Here is a 25,494-nt window from a genome sequence, read left to right as displayed (position 1 = left end):
CCTATACTGGGGATTGGGCCTTTTATCAGGGCAACTGAGATCAACTGTAAAGAAATTTTCAAATTTCCCTTCTTATCAGGCAAACGGATGGACAATGAAGCCAGTTCAGAGGCCCAGCCAAGACAATGATGCACAGGGAAGCTCCCTCGAGCTCCAGCGGTCACCTAGTACTTCGAAGACACTGAGAGGTAATACTGCAAAGTCGTGCTGTCATTTTTTTAATGTCTCACATATATTCCAAGCAATATCCATTAGCAAACAAACATCCAGGAATAGTGTCATCTCATCTACTAATAACCCTTTATTTAGTATCTTAAAAAAGATTTTGTAAGACACAAAACTTTCCATCAAAAAGTTGTTTATTTAAAAATACCTTCTCCCAATTCTGATTCCATATCAGATTAAATCAAGAAGTGGTATTACAGCAATAAATCATCAAAGTCATGAGTAGGGAGGATGGCAATGACCCCATTAGCTCATTAGTATAATCTAGTAAGTGAAATACAAATTCAACTCATTCACTTCTTCACAAAAGGCAGACATAAGCGGTATACTTCATATAAAAAAACTAGTTTATAAAGCTTGTCTTCATATTTCAGTTTAAGGTTCAGCTGATATAAAATGCCTTAAAAGACCATCCAAGCAATGCTTTGGATTTTCTTTTTTTGCAAAATTCAAGGAAAACATGATTGTTTGAAGTTTCTTCACCGCTGGTGAATTAGTTAAGAGCTACCTGAGATTCCTTTGCACTTCCACTCTTCCACTCTTTGAATTTCCAGTGATTAAAATATGCCAGAGACATAATTTAGAGAGCGCTAGAAACGGCACACAGAGCTCAATGCTTAAAAAAGTTTCTGGCCAGGCACAGTGGCTCATGCCTGTAATCCCAGCACTTTGGGAGGCCAAGGCGGGCAGATCACTTGAGGTCAGGAATTCAAGACCAGCCTGGCCAACATGGTGAAACCCCGTCTCTACTTAACAACAACAACAACAACAACAACAACAACAAAAAAACCCAGGTGTGGTGGTGGGTGCCTGTAATCCCAGCTACTCGGGAGGCTGAGGCAGGAGAATCACTTGAACCTGGAATGGCAGAGGTTTCAGTAAGCCAAGATCGCGGCACTGTAATACAGCCTGGCAGCAGAGTGAGACTCCATCTCAAAACAAACCAACAGCAACAAAAAGAAAAAACCAACAACAACAAAAAAACCAACAGAGTTTCTGACAGGTTTTGCAAGTTTTTTTTTTTTTTTTTTCTTTCTTTTTTCTTTTGGAGACAGAGTCTCCCTCTGTCACCCAGGCTGTGTGCAGTAGTGTGATCTCAGCTCACTGCAACCTCCGCCTCCCAGGTTCAACCGATTCTCCTCCCTCAGCCTCCTGAGTAGCTGGGATTACAGGCATTTGCCACCATGCTCATGCATGGAGCTTCACCATGTTGGCCAGGCTGGTCTTGAACTCCTGACCTCAAGTGATCCACCCACCCGGGCCTCCCAAAGTGCTGGGATTACAGGCGTGAGCCACCACGCCCGGCCAGGTTTTGAAGTTTTTACAGAATGTACAGAATGTAAGCATTAACAGAGGACTTTCAGAAACATATACATTCAAAGAAAACCTTTTAGTATTCTGAGCATTGACTACTTTGGGGGAAGAACTGTTTCTTTTTGGGATTAAGAAGTCAGTCTTTTCTCAACAGTTTCTTGATAAGCAATAAATCTTCTCAAATTCATTTTCACATTGTCAAGAACACACAGCTGATCTGTGCTACAGTTACCTCTCCCTTCTTTACGTATCTGCAAAAAAACCAAAACAACAACAACAACAAAAAACAGATCATATGTGACTTGGTAGATATTATTAACTCATTTATATAAAGTATTTAATCTAGGGTGTATTTAACCATTTGCTGATAGAGACAGCTGCAAGAATTTGGCAAAAACGTTTTTACTTCCAAGGTAAATGGAACTTGGTAAGTAAAGAATAAACTGAGAATGTGCATGTTAAAAATGATAGTTACAAAGGTGACTGAATGGCAGGTGCTAAGAGTTATATAAACTATAGAAAGGAATTATGTAAACTATGAATTGGGAAAATAACCCCTAACCTCTGAAAGGTCTGCTGTTCAGACTGATTTTCCTAGTTAGTATGCACTGCTATGGTAATAATATTTAATTATTTTTCTTCTCTCAAAGGTATAAAGCCTTAATTAAATTCCTTTGTTAGGCTGGGTACAGACTCATGCCCGTAATCCCAGCAGTTTGGGAGGTTAAGGCGGGTGGATTGCTTGAGTCCAGGAGTTCGAGACCAGCCTGGGCAACACGTGAGACACCATCTTAAAAAAAAAGAAAAAATTCCTTTGTTAGCCAGAGGTTAGTCTGTAGTGTTGTGGTTTTTTTTGTTTTGGGAACAGGGTCTCTCTCTGTCACCCAGGCCAGAGAGCCGTGGTGCAGTCATGGGTCACTGCAGCCTCAACCTCCTGAAAGCAAGTGATCCTCCTGCCTCAGCCACCACAGTAGCTAGGACTACAAGCGGCGCACTACCATGCTGGAGTAATTTTTTTAAATTTTTAGTAGAGGTGGGGTCTCACTATGTTGCCCAGGCTGGTCTTGAACTCCTGGGCTCAAGCGATCCTACCACCTTGGCCTTCCATAGTGCTGGGATTACTGGTGTGAGCCACCATGCCCAGCACTGGTATTGTTTGTTTTTAGTAGAGATGGGTCTTGCTTTGTCACCTAGGCTGGAGTACAGTGCTGCAATCTCAGCTCACTGCAGCCTCCAACTCCTAGGCTCCAGCGATCCTTCTGCTCAGCCTCCTGAGTAGCTGGGACGACAGGCATAAGTCACCACTTAATGGCTAACTTTAAAAATTTTTTTGTAGAGACAAATTCTTGCTATGTCTCCCAGGCTGGTCTTGAAATTCTGGACTCAAGTGATCCTCCTGTCTGGGGCTCCCAAAGTGCTGGGATTACAGGTGTGAGCCACTGCACCTGGCCTGTGGTTTTTTATAACAATTGTATGGAATCTGAGTTTGATCTCATCTCTAGTCTAGAGCAGTGGCTCTCAGGTTTTAGTGTGCAACAGCATCACCTGGAAGGCTTGTTAAAAAACAGACTGGTAGGCCCATCCATAGAGTCTGTGACTCAGTAGGTCTGGAGTTGGGGCCAAGGACCTGCATTTCGAACAAGTTACCAGGCAGGGCTGATGCTGCTGATACAAGGAGGGCACTTTTGAGAAACACTGCTCAAGAGAAGTTCTTGATTGTACATAAATGCATTTTGTAGCTAAATATACACTGAACAGCCTTTAATACAAATTGTGGCTTCATTTCGCAAAGAAAGTTTCATATAAATAACTACAGGCTAGCTTCTGGCTAGTAAGAAATCTCATTAGAGCTTTATACCTTTGATAAAAGAAAAACAAATGTTATTACCACAGCAATACATACTGAGTAGGAAAATCAATCAGAACAAAGACCTTTCAGAAGTCGGGGGTTATTTTCCCAGTTCACTGTTTATCTAACCTTTTCTAAGCACCTGCTTCTGCAGAGTTTGATGACTCTTAACTATTAAAATATCTGCTTTCCTTAAAGTTGCAGGGAAATAGGGGATATTTTTTCCTTATCTTGCAAGCTCTTTATCCAGAAATTTAAAGGACTGTAACCTTTAAAAACAATATGGTTAGGCATGGAGGCTCACACCTGTAATCCCAGGACTTTGGGAGGCCAAGGTGGGGGAACACCTGAGGTTGGGAGTTCGAGAGCAGCCTGGATGACAAGGTGAAACCCAGTTTCTACTAAAAATACAAAAATTAGTTGGGTGATGTGGACACCTGTAATCCCAGCTACATGGGAGGCTGAGGCACAAGAATCACTTGAACCGAGGAAGGAGAGGTTGCAGTGAGCCAAGATTGCGCTACTGCACTCCAGCCTGGGCAACAGGGCAAGATTCTGTCTCAAAAACACACAAAAGTAAAATTAAATAAATGCAAAATGTGTATGAAAGTGCTTTACAAAATACAGAGTATAATACTGACATATATGAAGCATTGTCAAAATTACTGAACTGTTAAAAAAAGAAGAACTTGTCAGATACCATTTTGGCTTCAGTTTCAGTGATTCAATAGTCACACTGTTGAGCTATGACTCAGTCAATAAACATTTTACAAAGTACTGGGGATGCTGTGCTACGTATGGGGATTTGTCATGCACATGCTTCTGAATTGCACAGCGGTAACTACACACACCCTCGTCCCCACAGAATGTTCAGACTTACGCATTTATAAGTTAAATGGCTACAAACCTTCATTTTAAAGACCGGCTGGAATTCTTTCAGAGCAGATAATAATTTAATTTCAATCGAGGCTCTTTCGGCTTCTTTACCATCTGCAAAAACATCAAAGAGGGCATCCAAAGCTTCTCCTGCTACCACAAGGGAAGGATCTTTGGTGGTAACCTCAAGCAGAAAGCACCCAATATTCTAGAAACAACAAAACACATTTAATATGACTAACACCAGTCTCCAAAACAAGTACTAACTTTGAATGCGGCAATAACTCATGCATATTATTTTATATACAAATGCCAGGGAAAAATTAAAACTTTAAGAGATCAGACTTAAATACTTATAAACATACCAAGTATAAGCAAGATAAATTAAACATATTATAGTTTATATTCATAAAGTGAATTAAAAACCATAAATGATGTATGATTTAGGAAATCACTAAACTTTCCTCTCTACCTCTCTCAAAAGGCTTGCTCTATGATGTCAAGATGCATAGAAATCTTATCTGTAACAACGACAACAAAAAATCTGCTTTTAAAAGCATAAGAAAAACACTTTAGGGCCAGTCGCAAGTGGCTCACACTTGTAAGTTCAGCACCTTGTGAGGCCAAGGCAGGAGGATCACTTGAGCCCAGGAGTTCAAGACCAGCCTCAGCAATGGAGCAAGACTTCATCTCTAAAAAATGTAAATAGGACTGATCTGAATCTAAACTAGTCTGTAAATCTAACTGTCAGTGTGCAAGACATAAAAGGATAAAAGAACAAATTTAGCACCACAAGGTAGCAATCAGACAAATCCAGAAGGCTGGACACCATATAGGACAATTGATTCAGGAGCTGAGAATAACCAGGTGGTGCCGGGGAGGAATTGTTCAAGATTAAGAGAGAAAGAGAAGACCCCACAAGAAACATAACATGTGGACTTCAGCAATGTAAACAAGCTCTTTGTAAACAGATAATTTTGAGGCAACTTTAAAATTATGAATATGGACTGGAATTAGACACACTAAGAAATAACTGTTGCCGGGTGCAGTGGCTCATGTCTGTAATCCCAGCACTCTGGGAGGCTGAAGGGGGCAGATGGCTTGAGCCCAGGAGTTCAAGACCAGCCTGGCCAACATGGCAAAAACCCACCTCTATTAAAAATAGAAAAATTAGTCAGGTGTGGTAGGGGGCACCTGTAATCCCAGCTACTCGGGAGGCTGAGGCAGAAGAATTGCTTGAACCCAGAGGAGGAGGTTGCAGTGAGCCGAGATCGCACTACTGCACTCCAGCCTGGGTGACAGAGTGAGACTCCATCTCGGGGGAAAAAAAAAAAAGCTTTGCAAGTATCATTTTTCAAAAATAGATTCTTAAAAACATCAGTCATCACTGTAAAGTTCTTAGCAGGTGAAGAGGTACTTCATAATAATGAGTTTACTATCCATTAGTCTCACACTTCAGCAATTATTAGCACACCAAAGGGTAATTTTACTATGACTGTCCTTTTAATTACTAGTGACGCTGTACTCCTAACAGTGCAGTTTGTAAGCAACTACGCCAAGTGTTAAGAGTAAATATGCTGAGGGAATTCCTAGTATATTGGCACTACCAGGGTTGCTGCTTAACATTTATGGAGTGGTATTAGAATTAACTGTGTGGTATTTTTCAGAATGCATGTTGCCTGATGTGCAAGGAAAATGGTGTGGATTGTTCCTTCATCAGCAGGAGAATGTAACATGCATACATTGGATACAACAGCAAAGGCAGTAGGCATCTTTTAAAATTCTGAATTTGCCCTTTCACTAAAGAGAGATTTATTTTTTTAAAAAAAGTACCTCTGGAATAACATTAAATTGTAAAATGTGGCTCAACTTTTCAAGTACTTACCTAATTAATACACATGGTTAGATCAAGCCAAAGGGTACATTCTAATAATATAACTCAATAAAGCAACTTGATATGACTTCTTCTCTTCATGTCCACACAAGTTTTAGGAAATCCTACACCAACAGTTCTTCTCCTCCCATTTCTAATTATTTAACATGTTAGGTCAGAAGCAAATTGTTTTACCTTAAGAGTTTCAAGTGTACCATCTTCTTTGGCAAGGACGCTGCCAGTGATTCCTAAAATGCTAACGACATTCACTCTAACCCCGACATTACTACTATGAATGCCTGCTTTGCATAATGTCATCAGCTGATCAGGAGTCATGCACTGTTGAAAGAGAAGAGGAGAGTATTTATAATGTTAAACTCAATCAATTATATCAGCATGCAAAAACTGGACTGACGGGAATCTCCTCTATAGGCTGCAGGATTTTAAGAGTGACATAAACTCCTGGCAGGTAAGTTACTATTAATATATACTCCAGTTCTCCCAGACAGAGCTGGTAATTCTGAACTAAGATGAGCCCTGCTCATGTCGCCATTGTTATCTTAATATCAAAGGGGCTCCAGGTCCTATTCATTTAATTTGATGAAGACTTTCATTCCAGATGTACACAGACTAAAGAGATTCCAATTTCTTTTTAATATTAATGGTAAAAAAAAAAAAAAAAAGGGCTTTGAAAGCATAAACAGGATTGTGTAGCTTTAAAAAAACTGGCTGAGTCTATACAAGGCAAGAACTTACTTTGAGATGTTTGTATTATCATAATTAAACATTGTAAAAACCATTACATTATATGGTGCTTCTACCATGTAGTGGGTAATTTTCAGTTTAAGGCTGGGCGCAGTGGCTCATGCCTGTAATCTCAGCTACTCGGGAGGCTGAGGCACAAGAAATGCTTGAACCCGGGAGACAGAGGTTGTAGTGAGCTGAGATCATGCCACTGAACTCCAGCCTGGGCAACAGAGTGAGACTATCTCCTATAAGCAGCAGCACAGTGTGGTGATGAAAGGCTTGGAATCTGGAGCCAGACACCCTGGGTTCAAATCCTAGCTTCACTACTTAGCACTCGCGTGCGCCCCTACACTAGACTAATTTATTTTTAGTTTTTGTAGACATGAAGTCTCACAAAGTTGCCCAGGCTGTTCTTGAATTCTTGGGCTCAAGCAATCCTCCCGCCTCAGGCTCCCAAAGTGTTAGGATTATCAGCATGAACCACTTCACCTGGCCCTGAGCATGGGCTTTGAGTAATTTTCCTTAACCATCACACTGATCCCATAAGCTGCTGCTTATATACCAGGGGAAATCAATAAAAATACTTGATATTCCTATAGGCCCTAGAGTATAAGGTTTTCTGGTCCATCCAACAGCCACACAGCATGCTATGCATCCCATTACCATTCCCATTTCTTAGAAACTGAAGGTCAAATTATGCTCTTCAAAAAAATTCTTAGCTTCGGAAAGCTGAGGCAAGAGGATCACTTGAGGCCAGGAGTTTAAGACCAGCCTGGGCAACATAGCAAGACCTCATCTCTATTAAAAAATAAAAATAAAGTATAAAAAAATTTAAAAGCATTAAGAAAAAAAGTATATAAAGAAGCAAAAAGAAATAGTGTTATTGTGAGCAATAACAAGGGCATTGTTATTTTGATACTATTAAGTACATTCTGTAGGATAAAGCAAATAATAGTTTTAAAGTCACTACAATTTTAATGTTACTACAGTAAACAATTTTAGTATTACTATATAGCAAATAATTTTAATGTCTTTTAATGTCACTACTACAAAGTACATTCTGTAGGAGAAAGCAAATAATAAAATTTTGAAAAATCTTTTTCTTTCTTCTTTTCTCTAATTTTAATTTTTAAAATTATGTATCATTATTATTATTATTATTGTTATTTTTTGAGACGGAGTCTCAAAAAATGCTCTGCCGCCCAGCCTGGACTGCAGTGGTGCGATCTCGGCTCACTGCAAGCTCCACCTCCCGGATTCACGCCATTCTCCTGCCTCAGCCTCCCAAGTAGCTGGGACCACAGGTACCCGCCACCATGCCCGGCTAATTTTTTTGTATTTTTTAGTAGAGACGGGGTTCCACCGTGTTGGCCAGGATGGTCTCGATCTCCTGACCTCATGATCCACCCACTTTGGCCTCCCAAAATGCTGGGATTACAGGAGTGAGCCACCGCGCCTGGCCTATTTTTTATTATTTTTTAAGCCAGTCAAACTTAGCATGGGGGGGTTGTATACCAACTTTAGTGACACAATGTTAATAAGCTCTCATAACCCACTACCATCAGACCAGTTGCAAGTAAGAATTTTAATGTCACTAATGTATCTTTTTGGGTACAATGTACCTTTTTGGTTACAAATGTATCTCTTTTGGGGGTACAAAAAGATACAAATATAAAATCAAAAATTAAGTAAAAACTTGTACCATTTTTTAAACTGGAAATTATCAGTATAAACTTACTAGTTTTGTCTCCTAAAAAAATGCTTATTTCCTAGCTATTTCCACTAAAAAGACCTAGAAACAATGACAACATGGTAGCAATAAGCACTCTATAATTCAGTTTCCCAACTAAAGACGTCAGAGCTTCTTGGAGAAGTAACTAATTCCAGGGTTTTTTTTTTTGTTTTGAGACAGAGTTTCACTCTTGTCTCACTCCTGTCACCCAGGCTAGAGCTCAGCGCTATTTTGGCTCACTGCAACCTCCACCTCCTGGCTTCAAGTGATTCTCCTGCCTCAGCCTCCTAAGTAGCTGAGATTACAGGCGCGTGCCACCACGCCCAGCTAATGTTTGAATTTTCAGTAGAGATGGAGTTTTGCCATGTCGGTCAGGCTGGTCTCGAACTCCTGACCTCAAGTGATCCGTCCACCTCAGCCTCCAAAAGTATTGGGATTATAGGCATGAGCCACTGTGCCCAGTCAGATTCCAGGTTTTAAGCAAGAAAATCTTATGCCTGGAAGCAAAAGTGATCAAAAACCTAAAATTCTTGTCAAAGAGACACAGGAGCCAATTTGAAGGGACTCCTACTATCCAAAGATGCGATGAATTTGGCAGCAAAAAGCCTGACTGTAATGGAATGAAATACAAATATATTAGAGAAAAAAAAAAATCACTGGCCACTTAATAGAGATTGCTAGGATACCTATTCTGGAAAAAACAAAAAACAAAAAAAACATAGCTAATAAATGTAAAAAATAGACAAAATTAGGATATCTCTATTCTGCAACCCACTAATGACATAATGGAGTCAGGCAACCACAATCACTGGTTATGAAACCATTAACGTGAACTCACTAATTAATCTCAGCTTCACTATTTTATGATACCACATGATTTGTGATATAAATGTAGAAATATATATAGCACTATAAATTATTCCTGCCAAAAAATCTGGACCTGTCTAGATTACTTATTATAAATATAAAAAAAAAAACAAAAAATAATCTGGAGCTGGATCTAATTAAGGCTCTAGACCTAGCTCCCGGCTCACAGGAAACACAGGGGACAGAGGAATGCTGAATGATTGAACCCAAGAGACTAGCCTGGGCAGCACAGTAAGACCCCGTCTCAAAAAACAAAGCAACGGAATTATCTCTGCTTTTAGGAATGTTTGAAAATCTCCTCAGTAAAAAGTTAACAGAAGTGGTAAGGCACCTATGGGAGATGAAGTGCACATGGATTGCTGTGGAGGGTGAGGAGGACATGCTTGCAAAATCTGTAATGAAATGTTAAAAAAAAAAAAAAAAAAGAGCTGGGTATGGTGGCTCACACCTGTCATCCCAGCACTTTAGGAGGCCAAGACGGGTGGATCACTTGAGGTCAGGCATTCAAGATCAGCCTGGCCACATGGCAAAACCCCATCTCTACTAAAAAAACAAAAATTAGCTGGGTTTGGTGACGCATGCCTGTAATCCCATCTACTTGGGTGGCTGAGGCACGAGAATCATTTGAACCCAGGAGGCAGAGGTTGCAGTGAGCTGAGATCGTGCCACTGCACTCCAGCATGGGCAACAGAGTAAGACTCTGTCTCAAAAAATAAAATAAAATAAAATAAAATAAAAAAAAGACCAATGATAAATTATTTACAACATATTTATCAATTAAGTTGTATTGATTAAAAAGCACTTGTTTAGCTAGTAAGCCTATATATTAAAAAATTTAAAAAATTAAATTAAAAGCACCTGTGTGTTGCTGATGGTAGGGGGCAGAAAGATATTACTTTTTATTTTAATCACTTTTGTTTTCTTTTTTACAAAGATAATTACTCTTGTAACAGAAATATGTATTTTTAAAAATAGTGAAGTAATGAATTTTGCCTCCATAATACAGAATCTTTACAAGTTTCATACAAAAAATTTTAGAACTCTTACCTGGGAAATGTTCTTGGAGGCCATTGTTTGCAAAAGGGCCCTCAAAGCACTACTTATGGCTTCTAGAAAGTCAGCATGTTTAGCAAAATCTAAAACACAAAACTGAAATATAAAATTTGCATTTCTCCAAGATAGGCTATTTTGTAGAAGCAGCAAACGAAACAAAGCATGCTAAATGTGAATAAATGCTATTCTTAATAAAATAAACAAAAAAACCCTCGATATTTAAGCCAAAATATTTAGTTAACAGTCCCCTGTACACTCTAAACCTAAGTCTGAAAGATGATCGTGGTTGAAATAATCACAGCGAGGAGGTCTTCTACAGACAGTCCTTGACTTCAGACACTGGGTTTTCATTTGACTCACACGTTAGCACATAATAAACCTGAGCTAGCTTTTGCAGACTGAATTCTGTCATTCATAGATCTCCATCACGGTGCTGGGTAGACCTACCTTTGGTAGAGTCAGAATGCTTCCTTGCCAACCCAAGCTCACTGCCTAGCCACAAACTGTTGCTTGTGCAGAGCCAGGACATGACAGCACCATCATTTTAACTGACCCAACATCCCCTTCCCACTCCTACTCCTTATTCGCACACTTTTCCTATTGTCCCTTCTTCCCACACAGGACAAACAGAACACCAGCAGTAAGCCATTACTCTGGCACAGGCACAGGCAAGGGACAGTGACGGTCACCCAGGGGAGTTGGCTCCTTAACCCCTTTGATGGGAAGAGATTTGCTTGGTGTGGTAAACTGTATTTTCTAAAAATGGCCACAGCAATATTTCAAGTCCTGTGTGATCTTCAAGAACCTTGCCACTTCCTATAAAGATGTGAAATCTACTTCTCCTTTCCTTAAATCAGGGTAGGACTTTGTGACTTCTTCAACCAACAGAATACAAAGTGACAGTCACAAAAGGCAGTATGACTTCCAGCCCTGACGCATGTGTGCAAGCTCTTTTTTCTCTCAACTTCTGCCCTGGGAACCTAGCCATCCTGTTATGCAGAAGCCCATGTCACATGAAGAGGTCACCGTGGGTGTTCTACCTGACAACCGCTGCACCAACTGCCAGACACATGAGTGCACAACACTTCGGATGATTCTGGCCCACACTCTGCAAGTTTTCCAGCAGAGGCCCTAGACTGGTATTTCTCAGTCTCTGCACTACTGACATTTTGGACCAGATAATTCTTAATTTTGTGTGTGTGCAGAGGTCTCCTGGGCACCGCAGGATGTGAAGGAGCATTCCTGGCCTCAACCCTCTAGATACCAGTTGCAATTTCCAAGTTGTAAAACCAAAAATTCCTTCAGATGTTGCCAAATGTCCCCAGGTGGGAGGTGAAAGGGGATAAGTGGCTATGGTTGAGAACCACTGGCCTAGACATTGTGGAGTAGGAACAAGCCATCTCCACTGTGCCCTAAATTCTTGACCTAAGGAAACTTTGAGAACTAATAAATGATTGTTGTTGTTTTAAGTCACAGAGTTTTGGGGTAATTTGTTATGCAGCAATAGATACACTCATTTCCTGCCCCACAGTGCCTGGGACTCGATACCATTCCGATCCCCCGCTTTTAGGTTACCCGGGTGGAAGACAGGCAGCTTCTGTTCAAATTTTAATCCTGATTGATTTTATTTTTTGGCTCTTTCATTTTCAGATATATAAAATGTACCAAAATAGGGGACTTCCCGTAATGATCACAGAACAAGTAATAGGAGACCTGGGATAGAGTAATTATGTGACTCCTCCCACCTTCATTTTAGTCTTGGCTCAAACGTTACCTCCTCACAGAGGCCTTTCCACACTAACTGGCCTAGTGTAACGCCTCATATCATTCTGCTTTTATTGTTTTCTTCATAGCTAATATCACATAAAACATTTATTTCTACTAGAATGCAAACTCCACGAACATAGTGACCGGGCTTATCTTGTTCACGCCTGCAACCCTAGCATTTAGAACAGTGTACGACACAAAGCGTTCAATAAATACAAGTTAAAAGAATGAATGACCTTGGGCTGGGTGTAGTGGCTCACGTCTGTAATCCCAGCACTTTGGGAGGCTGAGATAGGCGGATCACGAGGTCAGGAGATCGAGACCATCCTGGTTAACATGGTGAAACCCCATCTCTACCAAAAATACAACAAATTAGCTGGGTGTGGTGGTGGGCGCCTGTAGTCCCAGCTACTCGGGAGGCTGAGGCAGAAGAATGGCATGAACCCGGGAGGCAGAGCTTGCAGAGAGCCGAGATTGCGCCACTGCACTCCAGCCTGGGCGACAGAGCAAGACTCCGTCTCAGAAAAAGAAAAAAAAGAATGAATGACCTGGAAGAGGTTCCTTAATCTCTCAGCTAAGGTTCCTAAATCTCAGCTTCCTCAGCAGGATGATGAAGTAATAAGGCCTATCTCTTAAAACATGGTACCTAACAGGCACTCAAAAATCAGCGTGAAGTTGTTAATACATTTGAGTTTTTTTTGAGACAGGGTCTTGCTCTGTCACCCAGGCTGGTGTGCAGTGGTGTGATCTAGGCTCACTGCAGCCTGGACCTCCTGGGCTCAAGCAATCCTCCTGCCTCAGCCTCCCGAGTAGGTAGCACCACAGGCACGTGCCACCATGTCCAGCTAATTTTTCTTGTATTTGTAGAGATGGGGTCTCATCATATGTACAGGCTGGTCTCAAACTCTTGAGCTCAAGCAATCCACCTGCCTCAGCCTCCCAAAGTGCTATGATTACAGGTGTGTGCCACCCTGTCCAGCCAATTTGTTGCTATTAAACTTCAAAAAGTTACCACATTGACTGTGAAATGTATATTTGATTAAAGGTCTAAATATAGCCCTATAAATTTATGAATTGTACACAAAGAGGTGATTCAAAATGTCTTTACTCTTAACAACTTTGAACAGTATTTAAGAATTTGTAGCACGTCTAAATGTAGGTACATAATCAACGCAGGAGTAATTACACTCAGGTGAATTTTTCAGACTGATTTTAATTTTTTTTTTTTTTTTTTAGACAGAGTCTCACTCTGTCGCTCAGGCTGGAGTACAGTGGCAAGATCTGGGCTCACTGCAACCTCCGCCTTCCAGGTTCAAGCAATTCTCCTGCCTCAGCCTCCCAAGTAGCTGGGATTACAGGTGTGCACCACCACGCCCAGCTAATTTTTGTATCTTTAGTAGATATGGGGTTTCACCATGTTGGCTAGGCTGGTCTTGAACTCCTGACCTCAGGTGACCTGCCCGCCTTGGCCTCCCAGAGTGCTGGGATTATAGCTGTGAACCACCATGCCCAGCCTGAATTTTCTTTTTTTCTTATTTTTAATTAATTAATTATTTTTTTTTTTTTGAGACGGAGTCTTGCTCTGTCACCCAGGCTGGAGTGCACTGGTGCGATTTCGGCTCACTGCAATCTTCACCGCCTGGGTTCAAGCAGTTCTCCTGTCTCAGTCTCCCAAGTAGCTGGGACCACAGGTGCACGCCACCATGCCCGGCTAATTTTCGTATTTTTAGTGGAGACGGGATTTCACCATATTGGTCAGGCTGGTCTCAAACTCCTGACCTCAGGTGATCCAACTGCCTTGGCCTACCAAAGTGCTGGGATTACAGGCGTGAGCCACCGCGCCCAGACACACAGTCTGAATTTTCAATATTCTGATGTGGAATGGAAAATATATCCCAGAATGAGATACTACCATTTTAATTATAACTAAAAAAGAACGTTCTGATTCTGAAAATCTGGAAAAACAGAATCCTAAATTTCAGAACTCATGTAATAGAGCTGAATGACAGACTGACCCAATATGAAATACAACATTCCTAAAAAACACATTGATGTCGGCCGGGCGCGGTGGCTCAAGCCTGTAATCCCAGCACTTTGGGAGGCCGAGACGGGCGGATCACGAGGTCAGGAGATCGAGACCATCCTGGCTAACATGGTGAAACCCCGTCTCTACTAAAAAAAAAAATACAAAAAACTAGCCGGGTGAGGTGGCAGGCGCCTGTAGTCCCAGCTACTCGGGAGGCTGAGGCAGGAGAATGGCATAAACCCGGGAGGCGGAGCTTGCAGTGAGCTGAGATCCGGCCACTGCACTCCAGCCTGGGCGACAGAGCGAGACTCTGTCTCAAAAAAAAAAAAAAAAAAAAAAAAAAAACAACACATTGATGTTCTAAAAACCAATAGCTTTTAATGAAGGAGACAAAGAAAATAGTGCTTTTGAATGCAAGGACCAGATTGTACTAAAACGTCCTCCTTTTATCTCTGATATCAGACACAAACATAAATGTAGGTATGTACAGAGTATCACAAACATTATAACTACTGTATTCAGAACTGTATTTAGCATTAAAATTAAAACAAGTTAGATAGAGCAGTAGAACCATCATACCTTTAACTCTCAACCATAACATAAAACAGCAGAGATATTTAGCCCCATTCTCCCCACTAAATTCTCTATTTTTTTTTTTTTTTTAAATTGAGACAGAGTCTCACTCTGTTGCCCCGGCTGGAGTACAACAGCACAATCATAGCTCATTGCAGCCTTGACCTCCTGGGCTCAGGCAATCCTCCCACTTTAGCTTCCACAGGCGCAAGCAAGCTACCACTCCTGGCTAATTAAAAAACCTTTTTTGGTGGGGACATTGTATCACTATGTTGCCCAGGCTGGTCTTAAACTCTTGGGCTCATGTGATCCTCCCAATTCAGCTCCCAAAGTGCTGGGATTTCAGGTGTGAGCCACCGTGGCCAGCCTCCACTAAATTATCTTGTAACATTTCCCACTATCCATATAGAACCCATAGGATTACATTATTAATAAATCTTAAATGCTTACAAGGACTGTATTAGAATATCATCTCTAGGACAAGCACGGCAGCTCATGCCTATAATCCCAGCACTTTGGGAGGTCAAGGTGGGTGGATAATAAGGTTAGGAGTTCAAGACCAGCCTGGTCAACATGGTGAAACCCGTTTCTATTAAAAATACAAAAATTAGCCAGGCGCTCATTCACCAAAGCTGAAATGAAGGAAAAAATGTTAAGGCCAGAGAGAAAGGTCAGGTTACCTACAAAGGGAAGCCCATCAGACTAACAGCAGATCTCTTGGCAGAAACTCTACGAGCCAGAAAAGAGTGGGGCCAATATTCAACATTCTTAAAGAAAAGAATTTTCAACCCAGAATTTCATATCCAGCCAAACTAAGCTTCATAAGTGAAGGAGAAATAAAATCCTTTACAGATAAGCAAATGCTTAGAGATTTTGTCACCACCAGGCCTGCCCTACAAGAGCTCCTGAAGGAAGCACTAAACATGGAAAGGAAAACCGGTACCAGCCACTGCAAAAACATTCCAAATTGTAAAGACCATCGATGCTAGGAAGAAACTGCATCCACTAACAAGCAAAATAACCAGCTAACATCATAATGACAGGATCGAACTCACACATAACAGTATTAACCTTAAATGTAAATGGGCTAAATGCTCCAATTAAAAGACACAGACTGGCAAACTGGGTAAAGGGTCAAGACCCATCACTGTGCCGTATTCAAGAGACCTATCTCACATGCAGAGACACACATAGGTTCAGAATAAAGGGATGGAGGAAGATCTACCAAGCAAATGGAAAACAAACAAAGGCAGGGATTGCAATCCTAGTCTCTGATGAAACAGATTTTAACCAACAAAGATCAAAAGAGACAAAGAAGGCCATTACATAATGGTAAAGGGATCAATTCAACAGGAAGAGCTAACTATCCTAAATATATATGCACCCAATACAGGAGCACCCAAGATTCATAAAGCAAGTCCTTAGAGACCTACAAAGAGACTTAGATTCCCACACAATGATAATGGGAGACTTTAACGCCCCACTGTCAACATTAGAAAGATCAATGAGACAGAAAATTAACAAGGATATCCAGGAACTGAACTCAGCTTTGCACTGAGCAGACCTAACAGACATCTACAGAACCCTCCACCCCAAATCAACAGAATATATATTCTTCTCAGTACCACATCACACTTATTCCAAAATTGACCACATAGTTGGAAGTAAAGCACTCCTCAGCAAACGTAAAGAACAGAAATTATAATGAACTGTCTCAGGCCACAGTGCAATCAAACTAGAACTCAGAATTAAGAAACTCACTCAAAACCGCTCCACTACATGGAAACTGAACACCCTGCTCCTGTATGACTACTGGGTACATAATGAAATGAAGGCAGAAATAAAGATGTTCTTGAAACCAATGAGAACAAAGACACAACATACCAGAATCTCTGCGACACATTTAAAGCAGTGTGTATAGGGAAATTTATAGCATTAAATGCCCACAAGAGAAAGCAGGAAAGATCTAAAATTGACACCCCAACATGACAATTAAAAGAACTAGAGAAGCAAGAGCAAACACATTCAAAAGCTAGCAGAAGGCAAGAGATAACTAAGATCAGAGCAGAACTGAAGGAGATAGAGACACAAAAAACCCTTCACATAATCAATGAATCCAGGAGCTGTTTTTTTGAAAAGATCAACAAAATTGATAGAACGCTAGCAAGACTAATATAGAGAGAAGAATCAAATAGATGCAATAAAAAATGATAAAGGGGATAGCACCACTGATCCCACAGAAATACAAACTACCATCAGAGAATACTATAAACAGCACTACGCAAATAAACTAGAAAATCTAGAAGAAATGGGTAAATTCCTGGACACATACACCCTCCCAAGACTAAACCAGAAGAAGTTGAATCCCTCAATAGACCAGTAACAGGCTCTGAAATTGAGGCAATAATTAATAGCCTACCAACCAAAAAAAGTCCAGGACCAGACGGATTCACAGCCAAATTCTACCAGAGGTACAAGGAGGAGCTGGTACCATTCCTTCTGAAACTATTACAATCAATAGAAAAAGAGGGAGTCCTCCCTAACTCATTCTATGAGGCCAGCATCATCCTGATACCAAAGCCTGGCAGAGACACAGCAAAAAAAGAGAATTTTAGACCAATATCCCCGATGAACATCGATGTAAAAATCCTCAATAAAATACTGGCAAACCGAATCCAGCAGCACATCAAAAAGCTTATCCACCACGATCAAGTCAGCTTCATCCCTGAGAAGTGTGTTGATTCATATCTGATTCAACACACGCAAATCAATAAACATAATCCATCATAAAAACAGAACCAAAGACAAAAACCACATGATTATCTCAAGAGATGCAGAAAAAGCCTTCAACAAAATTCAGCAGCTCTTCATGCTAAAAACTCTCAATACATTAAGTATTGCTGGGAAGTATCTCAAAATAATAAGAGCTATTTATGACAAAAACCCACAGCCAATATCATACTGAATGGGCAAAAACTGGAAGCATTCCCTTTGAAAACTGGCACAAGGCCGGGCGTGGTGGCTCAAGCCTGTAATCCCAGCACTTTGGGAGGCCGAGACGGGTGGATCACAAGGTCAGGTGATCGAGACCATCCTGGCGAACATGGTGAAACCCCGTCTCTACTAAAAAAATACAAAAAACCAGCCAGGCGAGGTGGCAGGTGCTTGTAGTCCCAGCTATTCAGGAGGCTGAGGCAGGAGAATGGCGTAAACCCGGGAGGCGGAGCTTGTAGTGAGCTGAGATCCAGCCACTGCACTCCAGCCTGGGCAACAGAGCGAGACTCTGTCTCAAAAAAAAAAAAAAAAAGAAAAGAAAAGAAAACTGGCATAAGACAGGGATGCCCTCTCTCACCACTTCTATTCAACATACTGTTGGAAGTTCTGGCCAGGGCAATCAGGCAGGAGAAAGAAATAAAGGGTATTCAAGTAGGAAAAGAGAAAGTCAAATTGTCCCTGTTTACAGATTACATGATTGTATATTTAGAAAACCGCATCGTCTCAGCCCAAAATCTCCTTAAGCTGATAAGCAACTTCAGCAAACTCTCAGGATACAAAATCAATGTGGCAAAAATCACAAGCAATCTTATACACCAATAACAGACAGTGAGCCAAATCATGAGTGAATTACCATTCACAATTGCTTCAAAGAGAATAAAATACCTAGGAATCCAAATTACAAGGGATGTAAAGGACCTCTTCAAGGAGAACTACAAACCACTGCTCAAGGAAATAAAAGAGGACACAAACAAATGGAAGAACATTCCATGCTCATGGATAGGAAGAATCAATATGGTGAAAATGACCATAATGCCCAAGGTAATTTATAGATTCAATGACATCCCCATCAAGCTACCAGTGACTTTCTTCACAGAATTGGAATAAACTACTTTAGAGTTCATATGGAACCAAAAAAGAGCCCGTATTGCCAAGACAATCCTAAGCCAAAAGAATAAAACTGGAGGCATCACGCTACCTGACTTCAAACTATAGCACAAAGCTACAGTAACCAAAACAGCAAGGTACTGGCACCAAAACAGAGAGATAGACCAATGGAACAGAACACAGCCCTCAGAAATAACACCACACATCTACAGCCATATGATCTTTGACAAACCTGACAAAAACAAGAAATAGGGAAAGGGTTCCCTATTTAATAAATGGTGCTGGGAAAACTGGCTAACCATATGTAGAAAGCTGAAACTGGATCCCTTCCTTACACCTTATACAAAAATTAATTCAAGATGGATTAAAGACTTAAATGTTAGACCTAAAACCATTAAAACCCTAGAAGAAAACCTAGGCAATACCATTCAGGACATAGGCAAGGGCAAGGACTTCACGTTTAAAACACCAAAAGCAATGGCAACAAAAACCAAAGTTGACAAATGGGATCTAATTAAACTAAAGAGCTTCTGCACAGCAAAAGAAACTACCATCAGAGTGAACAGGCAACCTACAGAATGGGAGAAAATTTTTGCAATCTACTCATCTGACAAATGGCTAATATCCAGAATCTACAAAAAAACAAACGATCCCACCAAAAAGTGGGCAAAGGATATGAACAGACACTTCTCAAAAGAAGACATTTATGCAGCTAACAGACACATGAAAAAATGCTCATCATCACTGGCCATCAGAGAAATGCAAATCAAAACCATAATGAGATGCCATCTCACACCAGTTAGAAAGGCAATCATTAAAAAGTCAGGAAACAACAGGTGCTGGAGAGGATGTGGAGAAATAGGAACACTTTTACACTGTTGGTGGGACTGTAAACTAGTTCAACCACTGTGGCACATATACACCATGGAATACTATGCAGCCATAAAAAAGGATGAGTTCACATCCTTTGTAGGGACATGGATGAAGCTAGAAACCATCATTCTCAGCAAACTATCGCAAGGACAAAAAACCAAACACCGCATGTTCTCACTCATAAGTAGGAATTGAACAATGAGAACACTTGGACACAGGAAGGGGAACATCATACACTGGGACCTGTCATGGGGTGGGGGGAGGGGGGAAGGATAGCATTAGGAAATACACCTAATGTAAATGATGAGTTAATGGGTGCAGCACACCAACATGGCACACGTATACATATGTAACAAACCTGCACGTTCTGCACATGTACCCTAGAACTTAAAGTATTAAAAAAAAAAAAAATTTAGCCAGGCACGGTGGCAGGTGCCTGTAATCCCAGCTACTCAGGAGACTGAGGCAGGAGAATTGCTTGAACTTGGGGGGGCGGAAAGAGAAGTGAGCCAAAATTGCGCCACTGTACTCCAGCCTGGGCAACAGAGTGAGACTCTGTCTCAAATGGAAAAAAAAAAAAAATTACTTCCAAATATAAGCAATTATCCTTTATCAAATTCATTCTGATAAGAAAATATTCTGTTACTCCAAAATAAATAACAATGATACTACTTTTCGAGTCATTTTCATTCTCCATTTCTCCGAATGCCAGTGTCAGGTGATACGAAGGCCATAGATGGGATATGAGTATGGGCCCCAAGCAAGCTGGATAGCCCAGAGGTATTGTAATGGCCCTCTTCCCCCAGCAGTAACCATCCAAACCCATTACACAGGCAAGGCCAATTCAGACTACCAATCCCTGGAAGTAACTGAGCCCATGTCATTAGGTGAATACATTTTCAAAATCACTGTTGTGACAGTAATGTGTGGTAGGTGATTTCTACATGAATAACATCATGGCCCTCAGGATACACAAAAGTATTCTTAACCTAGCAGCATGTCACATTCCTGAACCTTAAAAAAAAAAGATGATGTCAAGAATAGACATGAAATGGGAATTTATTTAAAATCAAAGTGCTTAGTTATATTTTCCCACAATTCAGAAACGTTCCATTATTTCTCCAGGACTCAGCCTGGGATGGTTTTCCTGTGATCTTTGCAGTTAATAAATGTGCTGGCCTCAGTGACCACAAATAACCAGTAGAACCAGGAGAAACATACCTAAGTGCTTTCACTATAGCACAGGCACACAGGGAGTTTGTTTCAAGTGAAATAAACTTTGCATGCTGCCTGAGGATGGGACCTGGGGTACCTGGACCAGACTCTCACTGAGAAATGGCCCAGAGCTGAGAGATGGCAGCCTGTGGAACCAGGGCTGCCAGGGTTACCTAGAGCTTAGGCAGGGCTTGGAAGCAGTGAGAGACTTGGGGTCCTGCTCACCTGGGACTCTGGCTGTGGTCTCCCTGCCTGGCTCTGCCCCTTGCCTCTACCCAGGGGAACTGGTGGGGGTGGGCATGAGCAACAGCAGCCCTCTCACTCCCACTCCACAGGATATCTTGCTGGGCTGATGGGAGCCAGAATGCTTGCAGAAGTTGGGGAAAGTTCCCTCCCCGTTTATCATCCAGATCTCTTCCAGGTTTAGAAGGAGGCTGCGAGACAAATACAAAGCTACAGCCATCATCTGGTCTGCTCACACTGACGAGCCTTTGTACTCCAGTGCTTGTCCCGTCCTGCCTTGGAATGGGAATGGGACTAGCACTGCCCATATCCTGACTATATCCTGTCCTGGGCATGGCTGGGCACAGCTTTCATGGGATCATTCCAGCCAATGAATGCACAGTCAGGGAGTACTTGAAAGCTACACCTGTTAACTAATCAATGTTGAAAGGGCGGCAGAGACAGCTCATAACCATATATGGGTTTCTGAACATTTAATTACTTCATTTTTAAAGATTAATTTAGAACTTGAAAAACATGTACCATTAAACACACAGCACCTCTCAGGAACTTGACGGAATGTAAAACAGATGTCTAAAGAACTGGGGACCAACATTTGAATGGATGTTGACACAAAAACTTGTATTAGTAAAAAGTGACTCTCTTTTGATCTTTTTTTTTTTTTTGAAACGGAGTTTCACTGTTGTTGCCCAGGCTGGAGTGCAATGGCACGATCTTGGCTCACTGCAACCTCCGCCTCCAGGGTTCAAGTGATTCTCTTGCCTCAGCCTCCCGAGTGGCTGGGATTACAGGCGCCTGCCACCACGCCCGGCTAATTTTTGTATTTTTAGTAGAGACAGGGTTTTGCCATGTTGGCCAGGCTGGTCTCGAACTCCTGACCTCAGGTGATCCACCCGCCTTGGCTTCCCAAAGTGCTGGGATTACAGGCGTGAGCCACCGCGCCTGGCCTGATCTTTTAAGAGTTCAGTTCTTGGACTTAATGTTGTGTCTAAAAAGGAGGATAAAATATATGAAGAATACACTGCATGTAACACAATGGAATTATCTTATTTGTCAGCGTAGAAAGCAAATATCTTCACGTTTACCCTTAAGTCGGCGTAGAAAGCAACTATCTTCACGTTTACCCCCCAAAAGTCCTGAAAGACACCTGGAACCTCAGCAGCTGAGAGAGAGGGGCAGATTCCCACCTCCCAGGCTACACTCGCTCCAGCAATGGATGCTGGGTGGAGTAACATGGAGAGTTTTCCTTTAGTATGGAAAACACCACTTGTTCTCTCTCAGTCTCTATTGTTTCTGTTTGTTTGGTTTGAGCTCCTATAGTTTAATGTAGTCAAGTTAAATAAGATTTTACTATGAGGAACTATGAAAATCTGTTAGAAGAATATGCATCGGACTTTGTACAGCTAGTTTTTTTTTTTTTTTTCCTCCAAGTGAAACCTATAGCTAGGTCATTTAAAAGAATATTTAACTCCGGTATCTCTATAGATCTTTGTGTGCATATGAAATTAATCCATATCAGAGACTTGTAACTTAGAGATTCAGCTCCTACCATGCAAATGTGTTTGAAGAAAGATATATATTAGATGATGGCAAGGTGTAGAATTGTGTGGATGGTATTCTACCATTTGCCTTACACACACGCATGCATGCCCACATACACACGCTCTCTTACATATGAAGAATCTCTCTGGAAGGATACACAGGTAACTGGTGTAACTGTAACTTGACTCTGAGAGAGGAACTGGGTGTGGAAGAAAGGAGTGAGGCTTCCAGTTTCTGTCCTCTAATAAACTTTTGAATTCTGTACTACATACATATATTAATCAAATTTAAATGCTTATAACTGGGAAGAAAATAATAGAAAATTACTCAATTATTATTATTATTATTTGGAGATGGAGTTTTGCTCTTGTTGCCCAGGCTGGAGTGCAGTGGCATGACCTCAGATTACTGCAATCCCCGCCTCCTGGGTTCAAGCCATTCTCCCGCCTCAGCCTCCTGAGTAGCTGGGATTACAGGCATCCGCCACTATGCCCAGCTAAATTTTTGTATTTTAGTAGAGGGGTTTCATCATGTTGGCCAGGCTGGTCTCCAACTCCTGACCTCAGGTGATCCTCCCGCCTCAGCCTCCCAAAGTGCTGGGACTACAGGCATGAGCCACCGCGTCTGGCCAAGAATTACCCAAATACCTTAATGAGGCCTTTATGATATTTATGATTCAGCCTTGATTGGCCTGATAAAACTGGATGCAAACAATTTTAATAAGAAAGAAAACTATAAGCCCAGGAGCTGCCTGCATACCTCGTTTTGACTCTGTACCCCCAGGCAACTATAAATATGTGACTCCTGTGTCTGGGAAAGGTTTCTGCAGACTGGATGACAAACAACATACATTTACAAAATCCAAGTTCCTGCCCCTTCAAAATTCTGTTCCGTCTGTGTAGTCTTTCACAATAAAGCCTAAATATTTACCTGGTTGAGAAAAAAGCAGCTGTGACAGATGCTGTGCAAGCGTTTGAAGGGCTGCGGCTCCTCCCAGGTGCTCCACATCCAGGAGGGACACAAGACTCTGGAGACAGAAGAGGGCTCTGCACTGAATAGTGTTCATTCTGGAAAGGAAGTGAAACAATGCTGTCTGTTTCTCCAGAAGTTGCCCATCAGAATTCAGTATTAACTTTTAGTCTAAGCTTCAGGTTCTGACTGGAAATATCTACAAATACAAGGCAATCTATGGCAGTTAGCAAAGAATCACAAGGTGAACTGTTTTTTGTGTTTTCTAAAATGTATTATCATTTTTCAGAAGGGGTCTTGCTCTGTTGCCCAGGCTGGAGTGCAGTGGTGTGATCACAGCTTGCTGCAGCCTCAACCTCCTGAGCACAAGTGATCCTCCTGCCTCAGCCTCCTAAGGAGCAGGATTACATGTGCACGCAACCACACCTGGCTAAGTTTTTTATTTTTTGTAGACAGGGGTCTTGCTATGTTGCCCAGGCTGGTCTGGAACTCTTGGCCTCAAACAATCCTCCTGCCTGGACAAGTGCTAGAATTGTAAAGTAACTGTTAACCTGCCAAATCAAACTGCTTGAGTATTCACGTCCTCTGATATACAACTCATTAATGAGTCATGAGGAATCTGTTTTAGAAAAATTTCTATGTAGGGTAGCATCCTTAAAATTATAATTTTCTTCAGATAGGAAGAATTCTTATTCTGTTTCCCAGGCTGGAGTACAGTGTCACCATCATAGCTCACGACAGCCTTGGACTGCTGAGTTCAAGCAATCCTCTCACTTCAGCCTCCTGAGTAGCTAGGACTACAGCTGAGTGCCACTATGCCAGGCTAGTTTTTGTAATGTTTTTTTTTCTTTGTAGAGATGGGGTCTTGCTATGCTGTGCAGGCTGGTTTCAAACTCCTGGCCTCAAGTGATCCTCCCACCTCGGCCTCCCAGAGTCCTGGGATTATAGGTGTGAGCCACCACGCCAGCCTAAAATTATTTTTAATTGTGAAATGTGACATATATATGGTTAAGTACACAACATATATAGAGAGTTTAACAAATAGTCTATGAAGCCAACACCCATGCACCTGGGAAAGAAAGAAACACTGCTGGACCCTGAAAGCCCCTGTATCTCTTCCTTATAACATCCCACCTCCCTGACACCTACAGGTAACCACCACACAGACTTTTACGGTAAACATTTCCTTGCCCCCCCCTTTTTTTTTTTTTAATAGGCTTATCACCAAGGTATGCATCCCTGAACAATATAGTTCAACGTTGCCTGTTTCTCAACTTTGTAAAAACTGAATCACAGTGTGCGTATTCTTTTATGTCTTGCTTTTTTGGTTCAACAATGTAAGCTCCATCCAAGTTGTGAGTAGTTCTAATTCAGATCCCTTTTACTGCTGCATGTATTGTACTGAGTGATTTTGTCAAAATATATTTACCATTCTAACTCTGATGGACAACAAATTTGTTTACGGGTTGGGGCAACTGTGACATACACTGCTATGAACATGTATTCTAGGGCACATGGGCAGTATTTTTCTGGTATATATACCCAGGAACAAAACTTCTGGGTCTGAGGGGGAGTCAGCACCTTCTATTTAATGGCCCATCATTTCATAAAATAAAATAATGACAAAGGTTTTTGAAAGTAGAAAAGTTCTTACTTTCTAATCAAAGGTTTCCAAGTAGGGTTCCTAGAACATAGGTCAACTGCAATGCTGTTTGGAAAGGCAGTTTTCTCAAAAATCTAGATTTAAAAGAGGCAGTAAAGCAAAAGTTAAAGAGTAGTCATTTAACACATGATTCCCTTATATAATTCCAAAATATTACTCCTAAGTGAAATGGTTAGGCTTCATATAGAATGACCTTTTCACCTAT

At 41.3% G+C, this 25,494-nt stretch overlaps 1 protein-coding gene across 2 annotated transcripts in view; it reads right to left on the bottom strand.

Moving 5' to 3' along the window:
- Positions 1–341: 341 nt before the first annotated feature.
- Positions 342–25,494, bottom strand: part of HEATR3 (HEAT repeat containing 3) — a 44,040-nt gene continuing 18,887 nt past the window's right edge. The window contains exons 10-15 of one of the 2 annotated variants that reach the window (XM_007992827.3): positions 25,281–25,363; positions 23,588–23,724; positions 10,531–10,619; positions 6,333–6,476; positions 4,296–4,472; positions 342–1,790 (exon numbers count right to left, since the gene is read on the bottom strand). In XM_007992827.3, coding sequence (XP_007991018.1) covers positions 1,668–1,790; positions 4,296–4,472; positions 6,333–6,476; positions 10,531–10,619; positions 23,588–23,724; positions 25,281–25,363 — 753 coding nt within the window. In that variant the 3' untranslated portion in view covers positions 342–1,667. The remainder of the gene's footprint in view (positions 1,791–4,295; positions 4,473–6,332; positions 6,477–10,530; positions 10,620–23,587; positions 23,725–25,280; positions 25,364–25,494) is intronic. The other variant, XM_073015357.1, reaches the window with a different exon arrangement.

This window comes from Chlorocebus sabaeus, chromosome 5, assembly GCF_047675955.1.
Source record: "Chlorocebus sabaeus isolate Y175 chromosome 5, mChlSab1.0.hap1, whole genome shotgun sequence".
Classification (NCBI taxonomy): domain Eukaryota; kingdom Metazoa; phylum Chordata; class Mammalia; order Primates; family Cercopithecidae; genus Chlorocebus; species Chlorocebus sabaeus.
The sequence above is the reverse complement of the archived record's forward strand: the minus strand, read 5'-3'. Positions and strand labels throughout refer to the sequence as shown.